This window comes from Zootoca vivipara, chromosome 13, assembly GCF_963506605.1.
Source record: "Zootoca vivipara chromosome 13, rZooViv1.1, whole genome shotgun sequence".
Lineage (NCBI taxonomy): Eukaryota > Metazoa > Chordata > Lepidosauria > Squamata > Lacertidae > Zootoca > Zootoca vivipara.
Window position 1 is genome coordinate 33,495,621 of NC_083288.1, and position 27,821 is coordinate 33,523,441.

General features: G+C 49.2%; 1 protein-coding gene across 1 annotated transcript; it reads right to left on the reverse strand.

The window, feature by feature from the left end:
* Nucleotides 1-42: 42 nt before the first annotated feature.
* Nucleotides 43-27,821, reverse strand: KREMEN2 (kringle containing transmembrane protein 2). Its single transcript, XM_035135658.2, has 8 exons — nt 26,499-27,821; nt 12,354-12,620; nt 11,283-11,407; nt 9,595-9,748; nt 6,751-7,083; nt 4,723-4,851; nt 1,977-2,049; nt 43-1,476 (listed from the first exon to the last, which is right to left on the reverse strand). The coding sequence occupies exons 1-8, from the start codon at nt 26,563-26,565 to the stop codon at nt 1,182-1,184; spliced, it is 1,443 nt and encodes a 480-aa protein (XP_034991549.1). The 5' UTR covers nt 26,566-27,821; the 3' UTR covers nt 43-1,181.

The following is a 27,821-nucleotide window of genomic DNA, read 5'->3' on the forward strand; positions in this document are numbered from 1 at the left end:
ACGCCAGGAGGCCCGCAGACAGAAACACAACCAGCAGCCTCCTTTGGACTCACAGGAGCCTTTAATGAATTATTGCTTTTTCACGACAAGATAGGGATCATCTCATGTTCTGTGTCCTGTCACAAATTTGGGAATTGTTGCTGTTACCGAAGGAAATCTGATCAAAACCTCTAGGTACGTGTGTTAGAATTATTCCCTGCTCTTGTGCCTTCAACAGCCACCCCTGTATATCCAAACCAGGAACAGTAAGAAACATTCAGACTTTCAGTTCCCCGCTTTCAGCCCCAGCCCAACATTGCTGATCAGCACAGTGAAGAACATAGAAGCATTGTTACCGATATGAAAATAATTTAATGAAGGTTTTATGTTCCAAAATCCATCGTGCGGCTCTGGGACGCAATAGGCAAGGGGGCTGGTTTTAATCTCCCCTCTTCTTTTTTGGTGTGTCTTTGCACCCCCATGCAGTCAAGTGAGAAGTCTTTCAAGTGCCTCATGGCCTCTGTGTGTACCCAAATGTCCCCAAAGTGACACCAGTAATGGGATCTGCACACAAATACCACCATTCCCTGCCCCCCGCCCCAATTCAGCATCCACGGATGAACTGCCCTCCCTGTGAAACTGAAGCTTTTCCCCGCTCCAACCACTTTGAGGATGCAGCCAGGATCTCACCATTCCCAGGCCTTGGCGACTCACAAAATGTGAACCTGCGAGATGCCTGAACTTCCATGTGTTATAGAGAACGCACCTCTCCTGTCACACAGTCCTAAATTCCATGCAGGTATGAATCCAGCCATGATGGGAGACTTCCACCAAAACTCTTTGTCCCACAGGCAAGATTTATAAAACCCCAGCTTCAAAGAAGGCACAAATGTCTCCCCCAAAGGGACGTGGCAATAGGAGTCTCGCCACCTCAGTACTCTCCTGACCCAGAAAAGGTTGTTTAGGCAATGTTGCTACACAAGTTCCTGCTGTCAAAACAACTTTCAGTTTTCCCGGAATCTTCTTATCTCTGCCAAACGGTGCATTGGCTTCCATTAAATTCCGGCTCCCCACCCAGAGAGCATATGCTTATAAGGTTGGTCTCTTGGTTCCTAGCAAACTGAGGAAGTTCTGCTTCAGGGGTCTGGCAGTAGAAAGGGAGCTGGTCCTGACAGGGGTGAAGTTATAAGGTTTGCATGGCCTCAGATGGTGGAGATGAGGGATTTGAGAGAGGACTGGTTGGTGGACGAAAGGTTCTCGTAACTGTGGCACAGGCATGAGCAGTCTGAGGAGGCCTCGTCGTCCCCGGCAACCCCGCCCCCGTTGCGCAAGGGGCGGTGGTGCGGGGCTCCGCGCGTGGTGCAGATCACGACTCGGGTGTGGCGGTAGGCCACGGCCCACGCCTCGCCCCCAAGGCATTGGCAGCGACTTCGTGGGCCTTTGGAGGAGAAAGGGCCCAGAGAGCTGCCAGTCTTCTTCTGCACAAAAAGGCAGGTCCTGGAGATAAGAAAACCAAACAAACAGTGCAATCAGGTGAGTCAAAGATTGACGCCACCCCTAGCAATGGCCCAGCATCCAGAGCACGTATCTAATGTTCAACACGTACAAGACTCTCTAGATCAGGCACCCCCAAACTTCGGCCCTCCACATGTTTTGGACTACAATTCCCATCTTCCCCGACCACTGGTCCTGCTAGCTAGGGATCATGGGAGTTGTAGGCCAAAACAAATGGAGGGCCGCAGTTTGGGGGTGCCTGCTCTAGATTAAGGGTAGTCACTGTGGGGATCTCTGTAGGTTTTTGGACTACAGTTCCCAGCATCCTCTGCCAACATGGCCAAAGTGACTCACTTCCTCTTATCTCCTTGTAAATCCACAAAAAGGGGGCAGAATCTAGGACTCTTTGCTCCCTACAATACACACACACACACATCAAAAGATGGGAATGAAATGCAAGACCTCTGACTCACTCCCATCATCCAGTTGAAACCCCAGCCTACCTCTTGCGTAGATGGTACGAGATGATGAGGATGGCTAAGATGAAGGTCCCTGTGGCTGTGTACATCACCCAAGCTGTGTTAACAAAAGAACAGAAGACACTATTTATGTCCAACCTTTCACCGAGATCTAGAAAGCTACAGGGCAGGGTTGATTAATCACCATGCTGAGTCCCCTACAGAATTAAGTCTCTTTCTAGCTCTCACAACGAAAAGGAAATTACTTTCAGACATTGCAAATATGATAAGAGGATGCTATACTGGTCAGCTTACATTTCTGTGTAAAAAGCTGGCCAATACCTGCTCGGTAAAGAGAGACATCCTGTGCCTTTCATATAAATTTATAATGTCTGCTGCGTCACGCAGATCCAAAAAGCCAAAAGGTCAGCCATTTCCAATCTGTTTATTGAGCCAAGGTAGGAAGCTGGTTGAGATCTGTGATCAGACCTACCATCTATTTTTTAAAAGCAGTTCTTTTTAAAGACAGCAGCTTTGATCACAGAGCTGCAAGTCTGGTTTATGTTTGTCAAGAGTGGTGATTTAAAACAGGGACATGGAATCGGTGGCCTTCCAAATGTTATTGGACAAGAAGTCCCGTTCTCCCTGACCACTGGCCATGCTGGCTGGGGCTGATGGGATCCAGCACCACTTGGAGAGCTTTGAGCTCCCCTACCCTGGTTTAAAGCACCTTCTAGTCCCTCTGACATTGCACAGCCTCCTTACTACCAGGCCTTTGGCAGATTGACATCTGATGTAAGCGGGGATTATTGGGTTGTATTTGTTTTTGTTTTTATTATGTATTTCGTGTGTGTGTTTTTTATTGTGGTTTTATGTTGTGAACTGTCCTGAGATCTACAAGTTTGGATGGCGTACATGTTTAATAAATAAATAAAAAACAAAATTGGCACCAGGTTGTGCCAAATGTTCTATATAACCCTCAACACAACAAAACAGAGGTTGGGAGGTGGGTGTTGTACATCAAAATACACCTAGACTACGGTCTTGTGAGCCACTTTAGGAACAAAAGGGGCACACAGATTAAAATAATGGTAGTAATAGTATCAATAACAATAATAAGACTATTTGGAGAAGAGAGAAGACCCATGAGAAAGCAGAAGTTGGCTCCCATCCACATTTTTGTTTGTCCCATGATTTCAAGTCATGGGTCCGAGAGGAGGTTTTTTTTGGGGGGGGGGGTGGTCCTGCTGCTTTCCCTGGGAAAACCGTCTGTTTACTGCAGAAATGGAACAAACAAAAAAATCCTCTTGGACAAGGAGCTGTTTATTTTCGGGGGGGAAAGTTATAACATGGTGCAAATCCATGTAAAGGTGTTCTCTGTATAACTCTCTCTCTCTCTCTCTCTCTCTCTCTCTGTGTGTGTGTGTGTGTGTGTGTGTGAGAGAGAGAGAGAGAGAGAGAGCATGTTGGCATACAGAGACTTGGGGGGGGGGTGTTTTTTCATGCTCCTAGTCCCCTGTAGATATACAGATGTGAAAGTGCATGGGCAATGCTGCAGAAACCAGGTGGGGTGACAGCCAAGCAGGGTTTTTGGCAAAAGCAAAATAGGGATGAGGCTGCCCTGCCCAGCTCTCTTCCATTCCCCATGGCTAGTAAGGGTTGTGCAAAATAAGATATGAAATAATTGTGCTTAATAAAACTTAGGTCACAGAATCCAGTTTTTACTGCATGCTGAGTTCTGATTTTTCTTTCATTCATTCTATTTAAGTGCAAGGTGTGCAAAGCTTTGTCCAGAATAAGAGAGAGTTCAGGATAACCCACCGCTGTGCATTACGTTGCAATGGTAAAGACTATGACCCCTGGTGGCTGGATTGCACCACAGCAAATTTTACACAGTGTGGGAACCAAAGGTCAACTAGCTGCACTTTGGAGATGGGCAAATCAGTTTACTTCAAATCTGTGCCCTTTTTGCTTGTGGTCACCCATAAATTCATTCTGTGCCATTTCCACATGAATCTACATTTTTTTTTAAAGCAGATTAATTTCTATCAAAACATGCATTTCCAAACCTATCTTTCTATCAAAATATGCATTTCAAAGTATTTTGATACGTTTTTTGAGCCGAGATTTGCATCGGAACATTCAGAGAGCCTGGACATTTGTGGGTGACAAAATCCCAATTCACACATTAGTACAGGAAGAGCAGATCAGTTCATATTGGAATATGCAAAGATCCAATTCTTCAAGCATCCCTATTAAATTATATGTGAATGTGTATTATTAGGGAATGTTAGTATTTTGGGGTTGTTGTTGATTTTTTAAGAAGCTGCTTTAAGAGAGGGAGATGTAGACTGTAGAATGGAGAGAGTTCTTTACCCCTTCCCTCCCCATTTCTCAGCTCCAAATGGCACCCACAGTGAGTGCCCCCCCCCGCACTGCTCTGATACCACTTACATGCTTATCCTTGAAAACATGCAACTGTTACCTGTGCTTGGGATTTGGAAGCTGTTATAGGAAGGGGTTTAGAATTGTGAAATGGTGGGTAGAGAAAGGACTAAGCACATATAGGTTGCCTTTCTCTAATCTGTACTCTCCTTTGCAAAAGTTACCTTCTCGTTTTCTAAAAAAAAGGGGGTCATCTGGCAGGCACATGTGTACAATGAGTTGTTAGCCCCACATTTCCTGCAGGGAATGTCCTCATCAGAGACTGTTTTGATTGAGCCAGCCAATCGGGTTATAGCACAAGCTGCAGCATCGAGGGCCAATCCCTGCCACAAGTCTAGTTCTTTACCTCCTACCCCAATGGCAGAGTCATTGGCGCTGTAGTTCCAGGTGGAGTTCAACCAATCGGAGGAGGTTGGGATGAGACGGGATCCGTCACCCGGTAGGGTTTGTAAATCAGACCGGGCTCCTTTCACTCCTGCAGGGAAATCAAAACAGTTTATTTGACTTCACAGTGGATTTTTAGCCCACCCTGTTTCCAAAGTCTGGAATCCAAGCCTTATGAGGAACGGTTGAGGGAGGTGGGTATGTTTAGCCTGCGAAAGAGGAGACTGAGAAAAGATATGATAGCCATCTTCAAATATCTTAAGAGCTGTCACATGGAAGATCTCAAACCAATGGCTTCAAATTGCAAGAAAGGAGATTCTGACTAAACCTTTCTAACAGTAAGAGCTGTTCAACAGTGGAGCGGTCTCCCCTTGGGAGGTGGTGGACTTTCCTTCGTTGGAGGTTTTTAAGCAGAGGTTGGATGGTCATCTGTCATGGATGGCTTAGCTGAGTTTCCTGCATTGCAGGGGGTTGGAGTAGATGACCCTCGGCTTACTGTGTCACAATTGTGAGGCAAGAGCCCCAGGGCACTTCAAGACTGTCACAAGTGATGCCGATTTGGAGCTCTTGCAAAACAAACCTGCTTCCCAGAAAGATAGGTGACCCAGAAATGAACTGCAAAGTGTGGGGTGGTGATGTAAATTATGAAATTTATAGCTGTGAGGGTGTGCAATTGCTCTTAAATGGTTTTTAAAATTCTAAGTGTTTTAAAGTTCTCAGCTTTTGACGTTCTCTGCTTTTAAAAAGCTTTTTAGGTGGTTTTTGATTGTGTTTAAATAGGTTTTCACTTGCATTTTAAATCCTGCTTTTCTAACATGTTGACCTTTTCTGCCCTGAGCAATTCTGGCAGGATTTGGCAGGATCCAAATTTAACAAGCAAAGTCCACCAGCAGGTATTTTGCCTGACGATCAATAAGATGGTACCTTTCCTGTTTCCTGGCCAATGGACACAGAGGCCCAGGGACAAGCAAGACAGCCATTGTATTAATTGTTGTTGTTTAGTCATTAGTCGTGTCTGACTCTTCGTGACCCCATGGACCAGAGCACGCCAGGCACTCCTGTCTTCCACTGTCTCCTGCAGTTTGGTCAAACTCATGTTCGTAGCTTCGAGGACACTGTCCAACCATCTCATCCTCTGTCGTCCCCTTCTCCTTGTGCCCTCCATCTTTCCCAACATCAGGGTCTTTTCCAGGGAGTCTTCTCTTCTCATGAGGTGGCCATAGTATTGGAGCCTCAGCTTCACGATCTGTCCTTCCAGTGAGCAATCAGGGCTGATTTCCTTCAGAATGGATAGGTTTGATCTTCTTGCAGTCCATGGGACTCTCAAGAGTCTCCTCCAATGCATCAGGCCACTTGTATTTAGGCTCTTCCTGTTCTACATTCATTCTCTCTCCCCTCCCCCAAATCCCCCAGCCAGGTGCCCTACCCACCTTTAGTTCACAATGATTTTTGGCTTCAGGCTGCACAGGAAATTCAAAGGGACACACCGGGAGAAACTTGCCCGTAGTTAACCCATTGGGTGACTATTTCAAAGGTGCTGTCGCCAGCAGGAGGGCGAGCGAGTGCGAGGAACCCACATGCAGGGCTTCCCAAGCGCTGTCAAAAGAAACCCTCCCCATTCCCAGGGCCCCAGTTCAAAGGGCCGGTCACCCTCCTCCCTTTGCAGGTGTGGAAGCAAGAGCTTCTAATTAGAGACTCTGACACACCGAGCCCCAGGGAAGAGTTGGCAGGCGCTGGAGTAAGTCCGGGAGTTCAAAGACAGCCTCGCTCCGCCTCAGCCGCATACCACACCACCTCGAAGTCTTCTGGTGTGGGAGCAGGGGTTCTTACTTTTGGCCCTCCAGACCCACTTGGGAAGAGGCTTCTTTCCCCTGATCCACCTCCTCTGCTGGTGATCGCTGCAGCGTTACTCAACCCAGGTGGAACAGGTTTATCCCGCTGATTCTACCCCCGGGGCAGATGCATCGCAGAGTCAGGCCTTGGCGCATACCTCTGTACAAGATGGCAAAGCCCTGGGCTTGCAGGAGCTGATCTGACTGGAAGGAGAGGAGCAGGTGGTCTGTGGGGAACAGCAGGGGAGCCCCCGGCCTCCGGCGCCCGTCAAACTGAGCCAGCAAGAGGTTGCTGTGTCCATCCCACAGCTCCAGGCGGTCGTTGGGGTCATGCACGTCAAAGATCCGGAAGGTGACCTCCACGGACTCGCAGCCCAGGGGGTGCAGGGACCAGCTGCAGTTGCTGTCGGCTTCGTAGTCGTCCGGGAACTGCGGAGAGTAAATCACTCCAGAGAGATCACTGAAGTTTCCCTGGCAGGCACCCATGGATACTGTGGGGTGGAGAGACAAGCAGGGTGGGGGGGGGTAGGGGGGAAGGATCAGAATAAAAATGTAATCAATAGAGGGATGCAACTTTTAGTGTCCCCAGTTTTTTTGTGTACCTCCATTGTTTGCAATCATGGCAAGAGAGACAAACTCACCCTTAAAAAAAAAAGCCGATAAAAGAGGTAAGCAGTGTAGTGGCAAGACTATAATCCTCACTCATTCACAAAACGTATTGAGTGACCTGGGTCACCTTAGACCAGGGGTAGGCAACCTAAGGCCTGTGGGCCGGATGCGGCCCAATCACCTTCTCAATCCGGCCCACGGACGGTCTGGGAATCAGCGTGTTTTTACATGAGTAGAATGTGTGCTTTTATTTAAAATGCATCTCTGGGTTATTTGTGGGGCATAGGAATTTGTTCATTTTTTTTCTTCAAAATATAATCCGGCCCCCCACAAGGTCTGAGGGACAGTGGACCGGCCCCCTGCTGAAAAAGTTTGCTGACCCCTGGTTTAGAGTGTTGTGGAAGGATTGGGGAGAGACCTCAATCTGGCCCACCACATGGTCTGAGGGACGGTGGACCATCCCACGACTGAAAAAAGTTGCTGACCCCTGCCTTAGACCATTCCTGATCTCTCAGGAGGTTGTCGTGAAGATAAAGGAAGAGATTTTTAAAACATAATGAATAAACACAAAAATGAACTATTATCATTTGTTTGAGATGGTAAATGGGATGACCCAAGTGTACCAAACAATTACAGTATACTATAACATTCTACAATAACAGTACAGGCATCTCCCCACGTGTACATGATCAGCACACACGCTCCTGCTAACATGTGTGCCATTTTCGGCACTGAAAAGGGGCGGAGTGGGGGTTGGGGCACAGTGGGGCAGGCTAATCCCCACTCGCATGTGTCGCAGTAACACGTAAAGCAGCCAGGAATGGAACCCCATGTGTAAGTGAGGATTCCCCTGTATTCAATATACCTTAAGAACCCCTTGATCCTTTATACCTGTGCCTGATCCCTGAGGTCTACAGGGGAATCACCACGGTTCCCCACAGCTCAGGCGCAGGGCTTGTGTCCACAAGGAGCCATGCAGTCAGGATTGTGGGCATCATTTTGTGGAAGCCACTTCCAAATGAGATCAGAGATGCCCCCTCCCTGTTGAAAATCTGGGGCCTACTGAAGGATTTCTATTTCAGCAGTCATCAAAAGTCATTTTTGATCTTAGAGTTAGCTTTTTATCTCTGTTGTATTTGCTCAGCTTGCTGTAGTGGTAGATAAACTGTATAAATAATAATAATAATAAATGGTTTACATGCTGTAATAATATCATTCACGCATCATACATTATTAGAGGGCTGTTGTAAAAAATACTGAGACAATGTGGGTGGAACCCAAAAAGCATTATATAGGTTGTGAAAAAAACATTTTTTTAAATAAAAAAGTCAACTGTTAAGCATATACACCGCACTTTGACATCCCTGAGAGTCAAAACTGGGGAAAGAAAACAACTCAACCGTGTCTGGAAAACAGGAAAATGAAAAATTTCTCAAAAACCAACGTTGGTTAAAAATAAATAAATAAATGCAATCCAGATGTGGAAAGAACGTGAGACTGGAAGGATGGGAGCAAAACGATATCCGCTTTGGAGGAGGCCCGGGAAAGATTCCCTTTTCTAAACCGAAATACTCTCCCAGCCCTACCTGGAGATGCTGGGGACTGGACCTGCGACCTTCTGCATACAAACCACGTGCTCTGCCCATGTAGCTTGGGGCCATCAATCACCACTCTTCATGGCAATGAATTCCTTAGGATGCGTTGCAATCCAACATGTGTCCACATGGAAGTATGAGTTCAACAGGACTTGCTCCCAAGGGCAGGCAACACCCAATTTATGCAGGGCTTAAGTTCCGAGGTGAAATTATACGTAATTTTGAAACACAATTTGAAAAAGCCTGCAAACACCCTCTAAACCTCTGGAAACCCTTGAAAAACCCTTTAAAAAACCAGCAGCAACTTACCAGATGATGAACTCTAGCACAATCGCTCCCTCCAAATCCCCTTGCCCAAACTCCAACTCTGCACAGGTCTCAACAGCCAGTGCAAGGGCTCCTGGGATTGCACTTGCAAAGGCTTGTGGGATTGCTAGGCACTGCTTTTTCGCCCTTTCTGGGCTTTCTTAGGGTCATTTTAAAAGTCATTTCTGGGTTTGGCACACTGCATGTATGCGCGGTCATACATCAATTGGACCCGCACCGATTGGTCATTGCCTGTACAGTAAGTGTATGCAGGACTGCAGCCTTAATTTTGTGCTGGGTGGAGGTGTACCTCCTTTACCTTCCCATGGATTTCACTGGGTGTCCTCTGAATTCTCCCTCAATGGGAAAACACTTCTCTCTACCTCTGTGCATAAAAACCTTTTTCATCAGGCATGCACAGCAGATGCACGTACATCTTTTTGATTAAAAAACCTTTGATCTGCGATAAGCCTTCTGCGTCCTCACGCTTACCATTGTATATGCCAATCCGGCCGTCTCCTCCGCACAACTCACTGGACTTGCCAAAGCAGACTTGGTCGCATTCCACGGCGCTCACTGGCTGGCTACGTCGGACATCCCCTTCATGGCCACAGAAACAGGCATAACCAGCCTCCACGCCAGCAAACTGCGGAGGAGAAAGGTGATTCAGAAAGCATGTACATGGGAGGGGCAGCAGGGTGTAGATCTGTTCCCATAACCTGCCGATGGTGTTTGTTTGTCGCATGGCTAACAGCACAATCCTATACATATGCACTCATAAGCAATCCCTACTGGGGTCAGTGGGACGTACACCCAGAAAAATATAATAAGAGTTGCAACCTCAATGACACCAGTAAATGGCTCCAGTACAGAGAAAGTGAAGCTGAGGTGGACCTTTTTAATACATACAGTGGTGCCTCGACTTACGAATTTAATCCGTTCCGAAGGCACCTTTGTAGGTCGAAAAATTCTAGGGCTCTAGGGCTGGAGTAGCACAGCAGGAAAGTACGCTCAGCCTCGTGCAGTGCTGAAAAATGCATCACAGCTGAAATTAAATTTTATAAAGAAAAGTCACACAATGACTTGAACATGTGGCAGCTTCATCACCATCTCCATCACAGGCAATGGCCAATAGGTGCTTGCAGGCCTATATCTGAATTTTTTGAGATTGGGTAACTAAAAGAACAAATGCAATAGCAAAAAACAAAACAAAAACGAAAACCAACCTGTGTCCTCGTACTGGTCAGTCATCCCAACTGCCTTTGCACTCATTTTTTTGTTTCTATGTTCCTGAAGGAGCGTCTCCACCCCCATCATTCAGACACTGAGATCCAGCACCGAGGGCCTTCTGGCGGTTCCCTCATTGTGAGAAGTGAGGTTTCAGGGAACCGGACAGAGGGCCTTCTCAGTAGTGGCACCCGTCCTGTGGAACGCCCTCCCAGCAGATGTCAAGGCAATAAGCAACTATTTTACTTTTAGAAGACAACTGAAGGCGGCCCTGTTTAGGGAAGTTTTTAATGTTTGATGCTGTACTGCAGGCATCCCCAAACTTCGGCCCTCCAGATGTTTTGGACTACAATTCCCATCTTCCCTGACCACTGATCCTGTTAGCTAGGGATCATGGGAGTTGTAGGCCAAAACATCTGGAGGGCCACAGTTTGGGGATGCCTGCTGTACTGTTTTTAATATTCGGTTGGAAGCCACCCAGAGTGGCTGGGGAAACCCAGCCAGATGGGCAGGGTATAAATAAATTATTATTATTATTATTATTATTATTATTATTATTATTATTATTACGGGTCTGTAATGAGTAAGACTTAGTTGAACACAACCCTAAGCCTTTTTCTGTAGGGTTGATGCCTATTTGGGGTTGTACCCAGTATTTGCCCTACTCAGAATATACCCACTGAAATGAATAGGCTTGATTAATTTTGGCTCATTAGTTTTAAAGGGTATACTCTGAATACAACTTACTTCATGAAACCCCATAATTTCTATCCCAGGCTTTCTACCATGGAACTCCAAGTTGGATTCACTCCTGGTCTCCAAGACACACATTGACTAGGCTGAGATCCGCTTAACTCCAGCAGAGTTGCGACATCAGATCAGGCCATAAGCCTGAAGATGCTATTAGGCAGGCCAGGTGAGATGAGATGGCCATGGTTGACAAAGAGCTTTACCTTATAGCCCCGCTTGCGGCAGAAGCTGAGGCAAACTTGCACTGTAAGCTTGGTGGACGTGCCGCTGCTCCCACTCAGGGCTGGAGGGGTCCCGGAATCTAAGAAGCAACCGACGTAACCTGGCACTGGAGAGGAGGACAAAGTGATTGTGTTTTTGTTGTCTGGAAGTGCAAGAGAGCAAAAACCCCAACACACACACACACACACACACCCTGGAACACTTGTATAAAAAGTTACAGAATTTCACCATGAAGTTACGGGGCATGCACTGATTGGAAACAAAGCTGTCTGTCTGCCTTAAGGCTTTTGCAAGTGCTGCGACAGACCAGTTCCATCAGGCCTCCTGCCCCTCAGCTGTCACCTGGAGAGTCAGCCCAGGCTTGTGCAAGTTGGGGGGGGGGCAGCAGGATACACTTGCCCCGAGCCTCAGAGGGCTAAGCTAACTGGGGTTTATAACTTTATTCTAACAAGACAAGATCTGTACAGGCCAGGGTCAGCCTTCGCCTTGTCTCTCCACTCTCTTCATTTATCTCTGTGTTTTAGGAGACCAGGGATGGGGAGCTGGTTTCAGCAGGAGGGGGAGACCCCCTGGCTTCTTCACCAGCCTGCCTAATCTCTGCAATCTGAGACTCAGTCATGTGCCTGTCTTTCCTCTGCTCTCTTCATACCTCTTCTGGTTCTGCGAGACCAGGGGGAAGGGAGCTTGCCAAAGCAGGAGAGGGTGACCCCCTGGCTTCTTCACCTGCCTGACTCATCTCTGCCTCTTGGCCCCCCTCCTCTCCAGCCTCCGCTTCTGCCTCTGATTCTGGACTGCAATCTGCCACTGCCTCTTCCTGCTCACTAAACCCTGTTACCTCTTCGGTTTCCGACACCACCACCTCCCAGCCTGCTCCCTCTTCTCCCTCATCGCCATCCCATCACCAATCCCTTGGCTCGGAGCCTTCTTTTCCTAGGGGTTCCCTTGGGGGTTCCCCAACTTGTGGCTCCCACCACTCCTCTGTGCGTGCGTGCGTGCGTGCACGCACACACACACACACACACACACTGTCTACCCAGGCCTCCTGTACTCACTGTGGCAGGTCGGGATGTCACAATACTTCCAGTAGATGCCTTCCTCGTTCTCCGAGATGTAGCACCAGGGCTGTACATCCCCATCCGGGTTGCGGCAATAGTTGTGGCTGCCCAGGCCCCATTCACCATTGGGGTACTTGGCCGTGTTGTAGGCATGCTCTCGTGTCTGGTTCCAGTAGAGGCAGGGTCGCCCCGTGCTCCCAGGCGAGGTCCTGTTCTGCGTCCCCCGGTAATCGGCCCCATTCACCATAAAACACTCAGACAGCTCTGCAGGCAAGGAGGGAGGGAGGGCTGGTCAACGAGACAAATCTTCTAGTTGCACACTCTCACTTTCTCTCTGGCATCCCAAAGAGGTGACATATCAATATACAGTATATATCTACATATTGCATTTCTTAAAATCCCACTCTTCTCCCGAGTCGCTCAGTTGCACATGCATACACTTTATCCTTACAACAACCCTGTGAAGTAGGGAACCTGCTTAAAATAAGCCTGTCTAGACCAGGCATCCCCAAACTGCGGCCCTCCAGATGTTTTGGCCTACAACTCCCATAACCCCTAGCTAACAGGAGCAGTGGTCAGGGATGATGGGAACTGTAGTCCAAAACATCTGGAGGGCCGAAGTTTGGGGATGCCTGGTCTAGACAAACAGACGTTGAAGTGTTTTAAAATTTATTTTACCATTAATTTTAATTATCTTTAAATGCTTTTGACAGTTTTTAGCCGCTTAGAGGTTTTACTACAATCAAGCGACATCTAAATTTTTTAAAAATCAATATAAAATAAAGCACGAGTAAGCTGCCTTAGCCACCATATTAGTCTAAACATGACATGAGAAAAATAAATATCCTTATAATCCATATTGTCCTGTAATGTAGCTCAGTTTCGCTATGCCCACATTCCAGAATCAGGGAAACTGGAAATAGCTTGCCAAAAGCCGCCTAGTGGATTTGTGCTTGACAGGTTTGAATCATGGCATGCCTTGATGAAAACTCACACTCTCACAATCCATGCATACTGAAGCAGAAGAAAGGCTCGTTGAAATCAGCGGGCATCATTCCCTAAGAATTCTGCTGTTAGCCATTGCCGTGCCCCAGGTCCTTTAGACCTCACACGTCTGACTTTTAGCGCTTAATTTCTAACAGCAAAAGAGAGAGGGAGAGGTTCCTGGATCTCAGAGGATCCAAGCCCATGCTCTAAAGTTGGAAGGCATGACTCGTAATTGGCAAAGGCTGGATTTGACAGGTGAATTGTGAGGGAAGGGTGCTCTGTGCCCACTCAGAGACGTTTGTTTGTTTGTTTTGTACCTGTCCTTCACCCTAAGGTCCCAGGGCAATAATAAAAAAACACTAATTGCATACACCCCGTGCATTTAAAGCTTCCTGCTGAAATCCTGTAATTTGTTATACCACAAATGTTCCAATTTTTTATTTTTTGGGTCCTGCAAGGCGCGAAATTAACTTTTGCTTCTTTAATCACCATTCCTGTGGAGTTTTTTTAAAAAATGGAAACGAGCTAATAGTATGCGTAGCAATCACAGCCTGAATCACAGCGAGGGGGGGGGGGGTCAGAGCCACAGGAGCTTGTACTTCCACGTACTTCCTGTTGATGCCACATACAGTGGCACTTCTGCGGTTTCCTCCCCCTGCTGCAAACTAACACGGTTTCACGCAGGAATTCATAGCTGAAACATACAGTCTTTGAAAGCAGACCAAAGGAAGTATGGTGGCACAGCGCAACTTACTTGCGCTGTCCGGGAGCGGAAGGGGGAGTGGAGATGGGGATGGGCAAAATGCCAAGCATGCAATGGGTAGAGTTAAAATCTGGATGCACTAACGTGGGCACATTGGGGAAGCATCAAAGGACAACTGAGAAAGAGGGATGATGTGTGGATGGTCCAGTATAAATCCACTTCAACACATTACTAATACATCAACGGCATGTTGCTGCATACACCCACAATAAAAACAGCCTTAATATTGCAGCCTTTAAAGCCCTTTCGAGCCTCTACTATTTGTAAGTGAATGTTGAAATGCTATTTTAAATACACCTGTATCTGATTTTGGGATTGCTGGTGTATTTCCACACCGACTTCAACCTCCTTGTTGGTTTCATGGCACCTCTCAAAGGATGCAGTTGATCAGAAGTACATTTCAGTCTCCCGTCCACCACTTCCTCCCTGCCCTCCACACATTGGGGGAATGGCTTTTCTTGTCTTTTAACCTGTCCTCCCTCATTGGGAGGTGTCTCTTGGTTGACTGATATAAAGAATCCGGGAGCTTCTTCAGGCAATCTATCCTCCCTTTCTGCTGCTCCCATGCCCCTGCAGAACCGATAAGGCTGGGAAGGAAACCTTGCCAGTTTCACCAGCTTTGAAAAAAGTCGTGCACTCTGGTGAACTCAACCAGGGGCCGGGGTAGCGTTGTGCAGAGCAAAGCTGCTATTTCTGCCCCCTCTGAAGGAAACGACCTGACCCACATTTAGAACACACTCAGTGCATATTTAAAACACATTACTTCCCTCCCCCCCAATCCTGAGAATTGTAGTTTCCTTCTTCACAGAGCTACGATTTCCAGCACCCTTAATAAGCTACAGTTCCCAGAACTCTTTTGGGGGAGGGGGCAGCTGTGTGCTTCAAATGTGTGTTGGATGTGCTCTAAATGTACATTGTCAATCTTGTCTGACGATTCAAGACTAATGGGGAGGAGCAGATGATAGTTTTCATACTACTGGATACCAACAAATCTCAGTTGGTACAATGTAATACTCTCAGTCACAGGATTGTGAGTTCGAGCCCCACATTGGGCAAAAGATTCCTGCATTGCAGGGGTTGGACTATATGACCCTCATGGTCCCTTCCAACTTTACGATTCTGATTCTGGTATCTGGTGGCTGTGAATTCGACACTGGGAAACACGGTTGTTAGCAGGGTGGGAAAACACAGTTTATTGCGCCTAATGTTTAGAGAAGTTCTAATAACCTGAACAACTCAGTGGTCAAATTACTTGCGGGAGGGAGAGAAGGAAGGGCTTCCAGCCCCCTTACCTTTTATGACACATACCATTTAGGTACTGTTTTTTAGAAATGTACAGGGCGACACAATACAAATAAAATTCAGGCGAGTCAGAGATCGAAGCTTGTGGATTTCATACACACCCACCCGTACCCAGAGTGGGAGTTAGGTAATTTTAGACTCTGGGCATGAGGTGGAGGGGGAACTACCGGTAAGTGAGATGGCAATGAATATTCCGTATTCCTTTGCTTGTTTCAAAATACGGCAGGTGAACCTTGCTGCGTTTGGAGACCCCCCTCGGCCACCCTACCTCTCCTCCTACAATTTGAGGGCTGCTTGGGCCCAAGGGTGCAGGGCGACCAGAGGATCTGAGGGGCTCTTGTCTTCCCTGGGAGTTCACCAGAGACCTCCAGCTGCCCCTCCTTTCCACCCCCACCCCCAAATCTCTGAAATGTGGAGCTGGAGGAACATCAGAGCAAGCGTGACAAGACAAGCTTGAAAGAAGAGGGACATGTCCCAAGGCTGCCTCCAGGGTGGGGGCCAAGAGGAGATTAGAGATGCTAAATGTGTAATCAGTTAAAGCATGCAGAGGCTTTGAAGATTCAAAGGGAATCGGTGTGGAGGGTGTCGTGTGAGCCTTGGCTGCAGGCAAAAGAAACACAGGAGACCCTTTTAGATCTTATATTGGGGGGGGGGGAGGGAATGGAAGAAGATCAAAGAGTTCAAAGGCGCATTTAATCTGCCATGCCAAGACAGTCAAGTGCAGGCAAAGCACAAGGGGGGGGGGGGAGATGGACAGGACTCCGCCCTCCAATCCAGCTCTTTGACCTCTAGCAAGGTCAGCAGTGGGTCCTTCTGGACTTTAGTCTGGGGGGGAATGGGTTCCAGCTCTGCCCTCAAATCACCAGCAACTGGCCCTCAGAGAACGTGTTTCCATAGCCAGGCCAGCTCCAGAGCAAGCAATGCATACCGGGTAGTAACAATGAGGGCCAGGGTGCTACTGAGCATGGGCAAAGTTCTTCCCCTGCATTGTCATGACTAACTGCAACCTATCATCAGGGATAAAAGACTTAGTCTGTCCTGCGTCACTGAATGTTCCTGCAAAAAAACAAACAAACCATGTAACACCTTGCAAGGAAAATCTAGCACATCAAGGAGAAAAATTCTGCCATAGCTCAATATCTGCTCTGCTTTTGGTTTGTTTATCGCTGTGTGCAGGAACATCCCAAAGTTTGATTCTCCACCTGCAGCCCCTTATTTGACCACCTCAGGTTTCTGCCGCCTCCTTCCACTGCAGACATAGACCAGTCCGAGGAAGGCACAGATACTGGATCAGGAAGCAGAAAGGTGGGGCCATGTGAAAATTCAGGCGTGCCTTTCTTGCTGTGGGAATTGGGGCCTGTTATTTGCCTGTGTTGGGAATGCAGAGAATCCAGAGGAGCTTAATCTGGAGGATAAGAGCATGACATTTCCAGGAATCAACAGGGGAGACTTGCCTACCTGCTTGCTCCTCCCCGTGAAGAGCAGAAGCAAATCTCAGCAGGCAATCCAGGTTGCGGAATGCACGTTTTCTTGACGCAGAATCCTGATTACACTACACACACATGCACCATTTCAAAAAGGACAATAGGCACAGATGCGGCCGACCTTCTTGCCAACGAAATAACGCCGAGTGCCAGGCTGCCTTCTTCGGGTGCCGCACGCAAGGAAGCCTGTAATCCGAACTGGCGAAGAGAACCGGCCACTCTGGGCCCTGTCCCTCCCTGGGAACCCAGGAGTCCTGGCTCCTAGCCGGCCTTGTTCTATCCCAGACATATTAATGTCCTTCCACAGCTGGGAATAGGCCCAGGAGTCTTGCTTCGCCTTCCCTGCCACTGCCTCCCCCGCCTCCCAGCCCGAAGCCTCTCCGTGGTGTAACCAGACGCCTTTCCAGCCCAGCAGACAGAAGCCCCGGGGGACAGGCCCCACCTGTTGCCGGGGATGGAAATAGTTGAGAACATAATAAACAGGTGGTTGATATAAAGCAAAAGAGGGTAGGCAGGGAGGGGGGCATAGGGATTGCGTGGTAGGGGGAGATGTCTTGGTGGGGACGGACGGACGTAGAAGCCCACAGAGGCCCGGAGCCTGTATGTCTAACAGGTGGTGCGTGTTGGCAGCTGGGCCCTTCGACGCTGCAGGCTGCTTGGGCCTAGTGGCGGGGGTGGGGTGGGGGGGAGTGTTGAATTGGGGACCGGTGCGGGTTGGGGGGGCATGAATGTGAGGTGGCCTTGGAGATCAGGAGGGGGACGGGACATCAGAGGGACAAATGGCTCAGGGCTCTCTGTTCTCTTGAGCCCTGGGATTGCGGAAGAAACGCAATGGAACGCACACCGGGGGGTTGCGGGTGGGAGAGAAATAGCCCTATTCCGACAAACGTGGGATTAGCTATTTCGGTACCATTGTGGAGAGAACTTCCTCCTGTTGGGGAGCTGCTGCAGCTGTCCAAAGGCCAACAGCCTGTCGCGGCGAAGCAATAGGGAATGGGGCAGAGGAGAATTCCCAGAGTACTTGCGATGCCTTTCTTTAAATAAATATATAAATAAGTAGATGCCGGGGCGCTTTCACACCTCTAGGAACTGGCGCGTGAGGATGAGAGGGAGCGCATGTGGGCACGCACATGCTCTCTCCTCCCCACTCCAGGGATCCTGGAGCTCCTTGGACATTTGCCCTCGTGTGAGAAAACCAGTGAGGTTTCTTCGGAAGGCAGCTTACATTTCCCTTACCAATCTTCCTCCACAAGGTGCAAGGTGCGGGGGGAGGCCCTTGGGGATGTTTCAGACTAGGCCAGCTGTGAGGGAGCCATCATGCACATCGATGTACAGCTCACACGTGAAAAGAAGGAAAGGTCAGGCTGTGTGCACGCCATGTTTATAAAGCGCACCGCTTCCTTCGGAGAACCCTGGGAACTGTAGTTTACCCCTCGCGGTGCTACAGTTCCCAGCACCCTCAACTATCTGCATTTCTCTGGATGCTTTGGGGTAAGTCGTGTGCTTTCTACGTATGGTGTGTGCTCCGCCGCACACATGGGAGAGAGGCAACGATGAGCTGCTATGCTCAGCTTACTGCTACTTCAGCCAGGTTCTCCAAATACATTTCTGTCTTCTTAGCTGCAACACTGGAAGCAAGCTGGGAAATGGGGATAGAACGGCTGCGGCAACCAAGTGCGAGAGGAAAAGCATGACGGGGCCGGTCCAAGACATTTTGCTTCCCGAGGCAAAGAAGGTGCCCCTCCCTCCCCACCCCAGAATCCAACAAGGCTGACAGTTTTGACAGCAGAATTTTACTTCAGGTCTCACAACTGGGAAGCTCTCTCCCTTGCACCTGAGGGCAGCCGTTAGCAAGCTTAGGGGAGCTGCCATCACCGTTTGACACCCCTCCACATCTACCGCCTGAGGCAGCCACCTCCTTCTGCCAGCTGCCCTCCTGCTGTCACATCTAGCTGGGCCCTCAGGAGAAATAAGTCTATCACTGCCTAGTAACCATGATGGCTACATGGAACTTCCATGAGCAGAGGCAGTATACCACCGAATACCACTAGCTGGAAGACGACAACGAGGGAGAGGGCTTTTGCACTCCCGTGCCCTGCTTTTGGGCTTCCCAGAGGCATGACTGACCACTGAGGGAAGATGGACCTTGGATCTGATCCAGCAGGACTTGTTTAATGCCCTTTTGAGTGTCCCAACGATGAGGTAACTCAGTGACATGGATGTGCAGCAGATTGTCAATAAAAGCTCCAAAGAAAGACAGCTGCCGCCTCCCAAATGTCACTCTTTTTCAGGACGGATTCAGTCACATACCAGAAACTAAGATTGGCACAACTGAAGAGTTCTCAATAAAGAGGTCGTCTGGGGGATCTCGGTGCAGCAGAACGGCCAGAGCACCGGATATGCCCCTGAAATGCGAATCCCACCTCCGCTTTTGGGATGCATGGAAATGTGGAGGTGTCAGCTGAGGGTGTGTAGGAGGGGAAGGAAACTGGAGATAGGGATGGGGTCCACAGCGGGTCATTTCACACTCCGGACTTAATGGTCTTGTGGGGGTGGGAGAGTTCTCTAGATGCTCATGCGTTTTATTTCGTTTATTTAAAACGATCTCATCCCCCTCTCCCTTTAGATGTGTATTACCAATAACTGCCAAAATTGCAGGGCAGAGACAAAAAGCTGTGCTGTCAACATTGCTGTCCCTGTGGCTTACCTAGGCAGCACTGGGGCAGGACAGGGCGGTCCTCACAGCCCCCACTTTGCCCTGCCCTGCTCCAGTGCCAGTCAGGTACAAGTTGTGATGTCAGTTTTGGGGTGGCAGATCTGCCACATCAGCCACAGCTGTGGAACATAAGAAGCTGCCTTATACTGAGTCTGACCATTGGCCCATCTAGCTCCATAGTGCCAACACTGACTGGCAGCAGCTTTCTAGGGTTGAACGTGTCCAGAGGAGGGCAACCAAAATGGTCAAAGGCCTGGAAACGATGCCTAATGAGGAACGGCTTAGGGAGCTGGGTATGTTTAGCCTGGAGAAGAGAAGGTTAAGGGGTGATATGATAGCCATGTTCAAATATATGAAGGGATGTCATATGGAGGAGGGAGAAAGATTGTTTTCTGCTGCTCCAGAGAAGCGGACATGGAGCAATGGATTCAAACTTCAAGAAAGAAGATTCCACCTAAACATTAGGAAGAACTTCCTGACAGTAAGAGCTGTTCGGCAGTGGAATTTGCTACCAAGGAGTGTAGTGGAGTCTCCTTCTTTGGAGGTCTTTAAGCAGAGGCTTGACAGGCATATGTCAAGAATGCTTTGATGGTGTTTCCTGCTTGGCAGGGGGTTGGACTGGATGGCCCTTGTGGTCTCTTCCAACTCTATGATTCTATGATTCTAAGGTGTGGGTCTGTGCCAGCCCTACCTGGAGATGCCGCAAGCGAACCTGGGACCTTCCTCATGAAAATCTGATGCTCTGCCGCTGAGTTACGGCTTTTCCCCTTGTTTCGAAATTCAGCAAGCCCCACCCCTGCTGCACTTGGGGGGGGGGGTCCTGCTCCTTCTACTGAGTGTGGCCCTGGACCTCTGCCCCACAGTCCTGCCCCGATGGCACCACACACCTGCCACATATTGGGTCAACATTTTCATGGAGCTATGCACTATGAATCCAAGGTCTCGTTCCTGGACAGTTAATAAATGGATGCAATAGACGGAATACTCTCTAACATCTCACAGATGAGAACAGGAATATGATCATTTGGTGCAGTGGTTAGACTGGCAACTTAGGACTGGGGAGAGACCAACTTCAAATCCCCCCTCAGCTATGAAGTTCCCAGGGCTCATCAATCTCTCTCAGCCAGTAGCCTGCTTCATAAGCCTGCTGTGAAGATAAAATAGGACAAGGGGAGAGAGTTCCTTGGCGGAATGGCGAGTTATAAATAAAAGCCAATTCTCCAACCAAGGCCTGTTGCCTGAATGCATCTGTTACATTGCTGAAATTCCTGTTCTGCATGCTACGTTAATTTACTTTTGCAATAGGTTGTCCTCTAGTGATCTAAATGGGAGGTGTTTGCTGTTATGGTTAAAAATAACTCTTAAAAGCATAATACAAAATATGCCTTTGTGTAGGATAGGGATGGGCGAATCTGCCCGTTTTGGCTTTTCTCAGTTTCTCATTTTCCTTAACTTATATTCAGTTCTCCATATTTCCACATCAGTTCACAATTACGTTTTTGTTTTTTTTAAGTCCTCGTGAACATTCATGCAACTTGTTTATATGCCATTTTGCCTAGTATGTACAGTACGTACATTGTTGCAAAGCAATTCTCCCTGATGTAATGCATCTTTTGTATTTCCCTAATATGTGCACACTTATGTACCCTTTATGCTACCATGCGCATTTTTGTACACAGCACTTGGCTGGAAAGCTGCACTGCCAATTTTGGAAAAGCGCAATTTTTGGGAGGGTTGCTTCCTTCAGTTCGCACATTGTTTTGGATCGTGCAAATGATTGCCTTGAGATGCAAACTGAATCGACTTTCTCCCTTGTCCCAGCGTAGGAATGGGGAAACTGTGATCCCCCAGATGTTGCTTCCCTTATCCTTGACCGATGGTCCTGCAGACTGGAGCCTTTTTCCCTTGCTGCCTGGAACTGCCACCCAATACATCTTTGGGATGCTACCCCTGTTCCTTCAAATCCTTCTTCAAAACCCACCTTTTCTTTGATGGAAGACCATTAAGCCAACCTCTTTTGATGGTAATGTGCATTGCTTCACTTGCTCCAAAATAGGGGCATTCCAGATGGCCAAAGGTGCCCAAGCCATGGGTCTTTAGCACTAGGCCCAAGATCTCCTGCCGTATGCAAACGCATGCCAATGGGCCTGCAGTCCTGGCTCCACCTACTGTCAAGTTGCCTTCTGACCCACCAGTTCCAATGGGCACAGCCACCACTGGCAACACCCCGCTTCAAATGACGGTAAGCCAGCTCTGCTGTGTTTGGGGGTACTCCTGCTCACCTTGCCCCCAAAGTCCTGCCCCGACAATCCTCACTGCCCCTTAGTTCCTATCCCTTCCCGCAACTAAGCCCAAGTACATGTAACCATACAGAGCAGATATACTTCCCCTGTTTACTTTTGCCTCCTTTTTTTACCCTTCCTACTATCGCCTCCTCTATGACAAATTTTGGATTGTTTGCTCCTCAGGGCAGAGACCCGTCTCCTTCATTTTTCTCTGCAACACATGTTGATGGCACTTTACAAGCAAATATAATAATAATGATAATAATAATAATAATAATAATAATAATTGTGCGCACACAATGGAATGAGCTTTTTTCTAACCTAGGATACAAAATAAAGAGTTTTAGTCGTGCGGTAATCATCCTGCTGCTCCACCCCGCTGGAAATTGATCGGCAATGTATCTCTTCCACCATGATGTGGGTCAGCTACCGACAGGACCAAGGGATGCTGAGGTCAGAGTAAACAGAGAACCTCTATGGCACTCTGCAAACTGCAAGAGGTGGGGAAGCCCACAAGATGCAGCTCATCTCTGAAGCCATGGGAGACAGAAAAGTAGCAACGGTAGACTCCTTTATACAGGGTGGGTGAAACTAAAACTGGATTTGAAAGGATTTGAAAGGATTTCAACAAGCCTGATCAATTTGGATCTGAGAAGTTGCTTCCCCACCCCCCTTTTCCTTTCCCCACCTCTTTCCCCCAACTTAATGACAGGCAGCAGATCAGCTTAGTTTGCATACACGGGAATTATCCAAAGGACTGAAGTACGTAGCTGGTTGATAAACGCTTATGGCAAATGTATGTAACGGAACAAATCCTTCACAACTATCCTTCCTTCACACCTGGGGTTCCCTGTTCAAAACCACACAATAGGATCACAAATCCTAGCTCACCCAACAATAAACATGTGAGCATAATTAACTAGTGCAGGATGTGGTGATGGCAATCAGTTTATATGTCTTCTTCTTTAAAAAAAGAAGAAGACTATATTCTTAATGATTCTATACTCCTGCATAAATTAACCCCAGTTCTGTATTCACAATTACAAAAGCATCAGCATTCTACCAAGGCAGAAAGTAATCTACCTTTCTTATACCACTCTTTATGAATCTCCTCCTTTTGCAACAATATGTTAAGAAAAAAACATCAGGGGGTATAGATTGATTCTGTATGCGATGCACATACAGAGAGAAACACGCTTGGTTTAAGGAGAGTGGTCAGTGACAGTTGTACGAAGCTTTCCTGGTGATGAGAGAGCCCCCTCCCTATTTTTTAAAAGCACCCTCACAAGAAAAGGAAAGGCTTAAAACCACCGTTATGAAGGGGGAATGGGGAACAGAGCAGAAATGAACAGGCTCAACTGCCTCCTGAGCCAGAGCACCTCCTAATGGCAGTCTGCTACACTGCAGCTGGCCTTTTCTGTGCTCAGCGTCTCAAACGTGGGAAAACACACACAAAAAGTGAATTTGAAAGGGACTGTCCAGCATTTCCTGTTGAAAAGGAAATGGGAGAGAAACTGTGGTTTTGATCCTAGTAAAAGAACAAAGAGACAACAAGCTGGGCTTTGTGCTCTGTAGCCACAGGGGGTTGCCAACATTTTGTCCTGCCTTTTCCAAGTGCACAAAATAAAGGCAGAAGTTCAACCGGCAAAGACCCGTGGTGTAGCTTATGCTGAGATAGAGAATGACTTAGCCTCAGGTCACTCATTGAGCTTCTTGGCTGAGTGGGGAAATTTGAACCCAGGTCTCTCTGCTCTAAGCCTGACACTCAGGATTGCCAACCTTTGAGGGACCGTGGGAACGTCTGCAAAGCAGAGAAGCCGCCACAGCAACCAAGCACATGACACACACAGCCTAGGGTATTGGCTACAACAGAGTGCCTTGTCCAATTGGTGATCCTTGCCCTACAGCAGCCTTTGCCAACCTGGCGCCCTCCGTGCGGCTTTGGACTGCAGCTCCTACCAAGCCCATCCAGGTAAGGGCATTGCTGCACTATGCCCTCAGCACCTGGCAAGAGGCACAGCAACTCCAGAGCTGCGCCAGGGAAGAGCTTTGTTCTGCTGACGGACACCTACGTGTGATTGTGTTGGGGCAGCAGGTGGGGCAGGTCCAGGATGTCCTCTTCCAGCGACACAGAGTATCCCTCCCCACAGATACTTGCATGAGGCTGTACACAACTCTGCCTCAGAGTCCCTATATAGGTTTACCTTTGAAACTGGTGCCTAGATTGGGGGGGGGGGGGGAGTTTAAAAATTCATTTGTTAAAAGGTGCCAAAGAGAAAAAGATGCCAGACATGGTCGCCATCTGATCTTTGATTACTGCCCAGATTCAGCATCTAGATCCCTGCTGGGTGGGTAGAAAGTAGCCAGCCCACTTTTTCCCTGTACCACCACCATCCCTGCCAGGAGGGGCATCTGTACCTCTGGTGTCAGCTTCATTAACTACAACCCCTGAAGTCCGGGATCCCAAATTTCAGGGTTCGTAGTTAGTGAACCCCCCTGGGTCCTCAACCCAGAACATCCCCATATTAGCTGGGCTTCTCTGATAGACCTTATCCTGTGAAGTTGCCTACTGGTAATTTTACAGACTCAAACACAGGCTGGTTTCACACCACACACTGAAAGCACACGGCTTCCCCCCAAAAACCCAGGGAACTGTAGTTTGTGAAGGGTGCTGGGACATAGTCCTATGCAGGGTAAACTACTGTTCTCATGATTCTTTGGGGAAAGCCATGCAATTTAAATGCATGATGTGGGTGCAGACTCAAGCCCAGTATTGTCTACTCTGACAGGCAGCAGCTCCCCAGGGTCTCAGCCGGGAGCCTTTCCCATCAACCACTGCTGCCTGATTATTATTATTTTTTTACTGAAAATGCCAAGGCTTGTGCTCTGTCGCTGAGCCACATTTGGGGTGATTATTATTTGGTGTCAAAAGATGAATCTCCAAATCAAAGGGCATGGTTTTATTTTTGGGGGTGGGGCAATTAAAACATAACCTGTACCTGCATTACTATTGATAAAATCACTTGGGGAAAACGAGCAGAACTTACTGTTCCATCAAGCCTTTGGCATTATCTCTTGGTCCAAGTACTCTGCCTACTGCAGCTAAAGTTAAGTATACGTCACGGAAATAATCACATTTTCTTCCCCGCTTGTCCCTTGCATCCAATTACCCCTCCTCCCTTCTGTTGCCACACTTGCATCTGTTCTTTTATACTGTATGATTGTTGGGGCAGAGACCTGCCATTTCATTCTTTGTAAAGTGCCATGGACATTGAAGAAACAACAATATCCAGCTTACAGCCTCCCCACAAACATGTTCTGTTATGAAGAAGAGAGAAGAGAGAGAGAGAGAGAGAGAGAGAGCTCAGTCAGTAAAGCATGAGACTCTTAATCTCCGAGTTTTGGGGTTCGAGACTCACACTGGGCAAAATATTGCTGCATTGCAGGGGGCTGGAGACTCGATGACCCTCACGGTCCCTTCCGACTCTGTGATTCTATGACCCAGTCCTACCCAATTGCTTAAATCTTGCTTAAATAGCTTGTCAAGGTGATGAATATATTTGAAAGCAATTGGGTTAGGGGAAGGATGAAGAAAGGAAAGCATACCTTGCTCTGGGGGGAGGCGGAGCCCAAGCCCTTCATACACCCCCCACCCCACCCCAGCAGATCCCTAGCATCAGCAGCATTGCAGACTGCAGCCTACCTCCCCAATTATAACCCAGCCCAACCCTGTTGAGCCAGTTCCTGCCGCTTGGGATTCCCATCTGACAGGTATCCTGGACGGCAGCCAAAACGCGTCTGGGGAGACAGATGCCGTCTGGGCTAGAAAGTGTGGGTGAAGAAGTGGACCGCAGGGGTGGGGATCTGTCCCAGACACACTCTCTCTCTCTCTCTCCTGCGGCTGGGGTCCAGCAGCTGTCTAGGGGCTGAGTGTGTGAAATCGGCTGGGCTCCGTCTGTCTGCCGTCGGGCCAGGGTGGGACAGGTGGCCGCTGAACTGTGCCTTTGAGGCTGGGGGCTCATCGGGCCAAGCAAGGGAGGCTGGGAGGGGGGAGGGAGAAGGGAGAGGAAGCCAGAAGGGGTCCTGCCAGGCCAAGGGAAGGCTTGATCCTCGCAACCACAACTGCAGCTCCAGCCACCCTCCTCTCTCTCTGGCCATCAGCCCCCTCCCTCCCCCCCCCCGCCAGCCAACCAAAGGACCAGTGCAATGGGACTCTTGCACCAGCCCCCTTCCAGACCACTCACTGCCCTTCCACATGACCCCCATCCTCAAGGGACAGACAATATAGGAGTCAGTAGAAACAGTCTCAAAGAGAACCCAGGAGTCCTGGCCGTCTTGCCTCCCACAACATACATTTCAAGTTTTAACACATTCATCACCTGTCCCAGAGCTGCGAAGGGGGACCCAGGAGTCCTGCCCTGCTCCCTCTGGGTTTTCCTCGCTGTTCCCAGCCCTCCTGCCCCACTCTTGGCCACTCCTTGCTCCCCCAGCCCCCATTCCCAGAGCTGAGAAGAGGACCCTGGCTCTAATCCCCCCTCCCTGTCCCTCACTATTGCACACATATAAATGCACAGACCCTCCTTCCCTTCCGCAGTTCTCACTCACCTGCCCTCTGCAGAGCCCGAGACCCTCGAAGAAGCACCAACAGCAGACCAAAGACCACCCAGGGCATTTCTGGACGGTGTCACCCCTCTGCCCGGGGCACCCAGGCTGTCCCACACCTGGAGGGTGTAGGAACAGCCAGGGTCCCAAGCTAGAGCCCAGCTGGGGGAGGGAAGGGACAAGAGGGGTGTCTCTGGACTGTCAGGGAGCCAGCCAATCGAGGATCTATGCGGGATCTTCCAGGGTCTGCATGGATGGCAGCGAAGGACGCTGGCGATCCAGTCGTTTTTCTAGGATCTGGGCGGGTGGAGCCTGCTAACTAGCCATTGCATCGGAGAGGCTCGGGTACCCCTCAGCTCCTCTTCCTCCTCCGGGGAAGTCGCTGTCAAGCAGTCGGTGGGTCGGAGAGAATCTCGTTGAACTGTCCACAGGATCTAGGGATCACATGTCGCTGGTCCCCAAGGGGCACCGTGTCCTGTCCTGAAAGTGCAGCAGCCCGAGGGCACCTTGGGTCCCAAGCGAGTTTCTCTCGCAGTTCGACGGCGCGCAAGCTTAGCTGGTATCCTTCCGGATCTGCCACGTTCCGAGCCAGCTGTCCCCAAAGGATCTGGAATCCACTAGAGTCCGAGCGCGGTGCCTCATCTCCCCCGGTCTTCCTGGGTGAGGATCCGGCTGTCAGACGGGACAGGGTCCCGCCTCGCCCTTCTTAGCTCTCTTCACCGCTTCAGCCGCCGAGTAAGATCTCGGATCTCTTGCCAGAAGTGATGCTCGTGGATCTCTCTTTCTCTCCTCCCCTCTCCGCCTCTCTCGGCTTCCGACCAATCCCTTCTCGGCCTCCTTCTCCCTCCTTAGGCAAATCTGGAGTGGCTCCGGAGCCCCGAGGGATGGTGTGTGGATCAATTCTTGTCCACGACGGGTTTGCTCACCAGGTGGGTTCCTTCCATCCCGGAGGGGATCTCGGCGCCTGTCAGGCGGCGGCGTTCAGCGTATCCTTTCTCCCCGCCCTCTCCCCGCCACCTCCAGAGCGGATCCGGAGTTCGCAGGCGGACCAAACCCGAGAGGAATAGTCTGTGGCTCTGCTTACGTCCAGGCAGACCTGTGGTAGTCCGGGCTTTTCCTGGGGGGCGAGTAGTCGGAACCTGCCCCAGGCAGCCCCCAGAGGAGCCTGGGCAGCCGCCGCCCTCGTGGTTGAACCACCTGCAGCGGCAGCCCCGCAGCTCCCTCGGCTGGGCGCTTGTTCGACGGGGCCGGTTCCTGGCTCGGCGGCTTCTGCTGTTGCTGCTGCCGCCGCCCTCCGCTCTCTGTTCCCCCCAGCTCGCTCCCCTG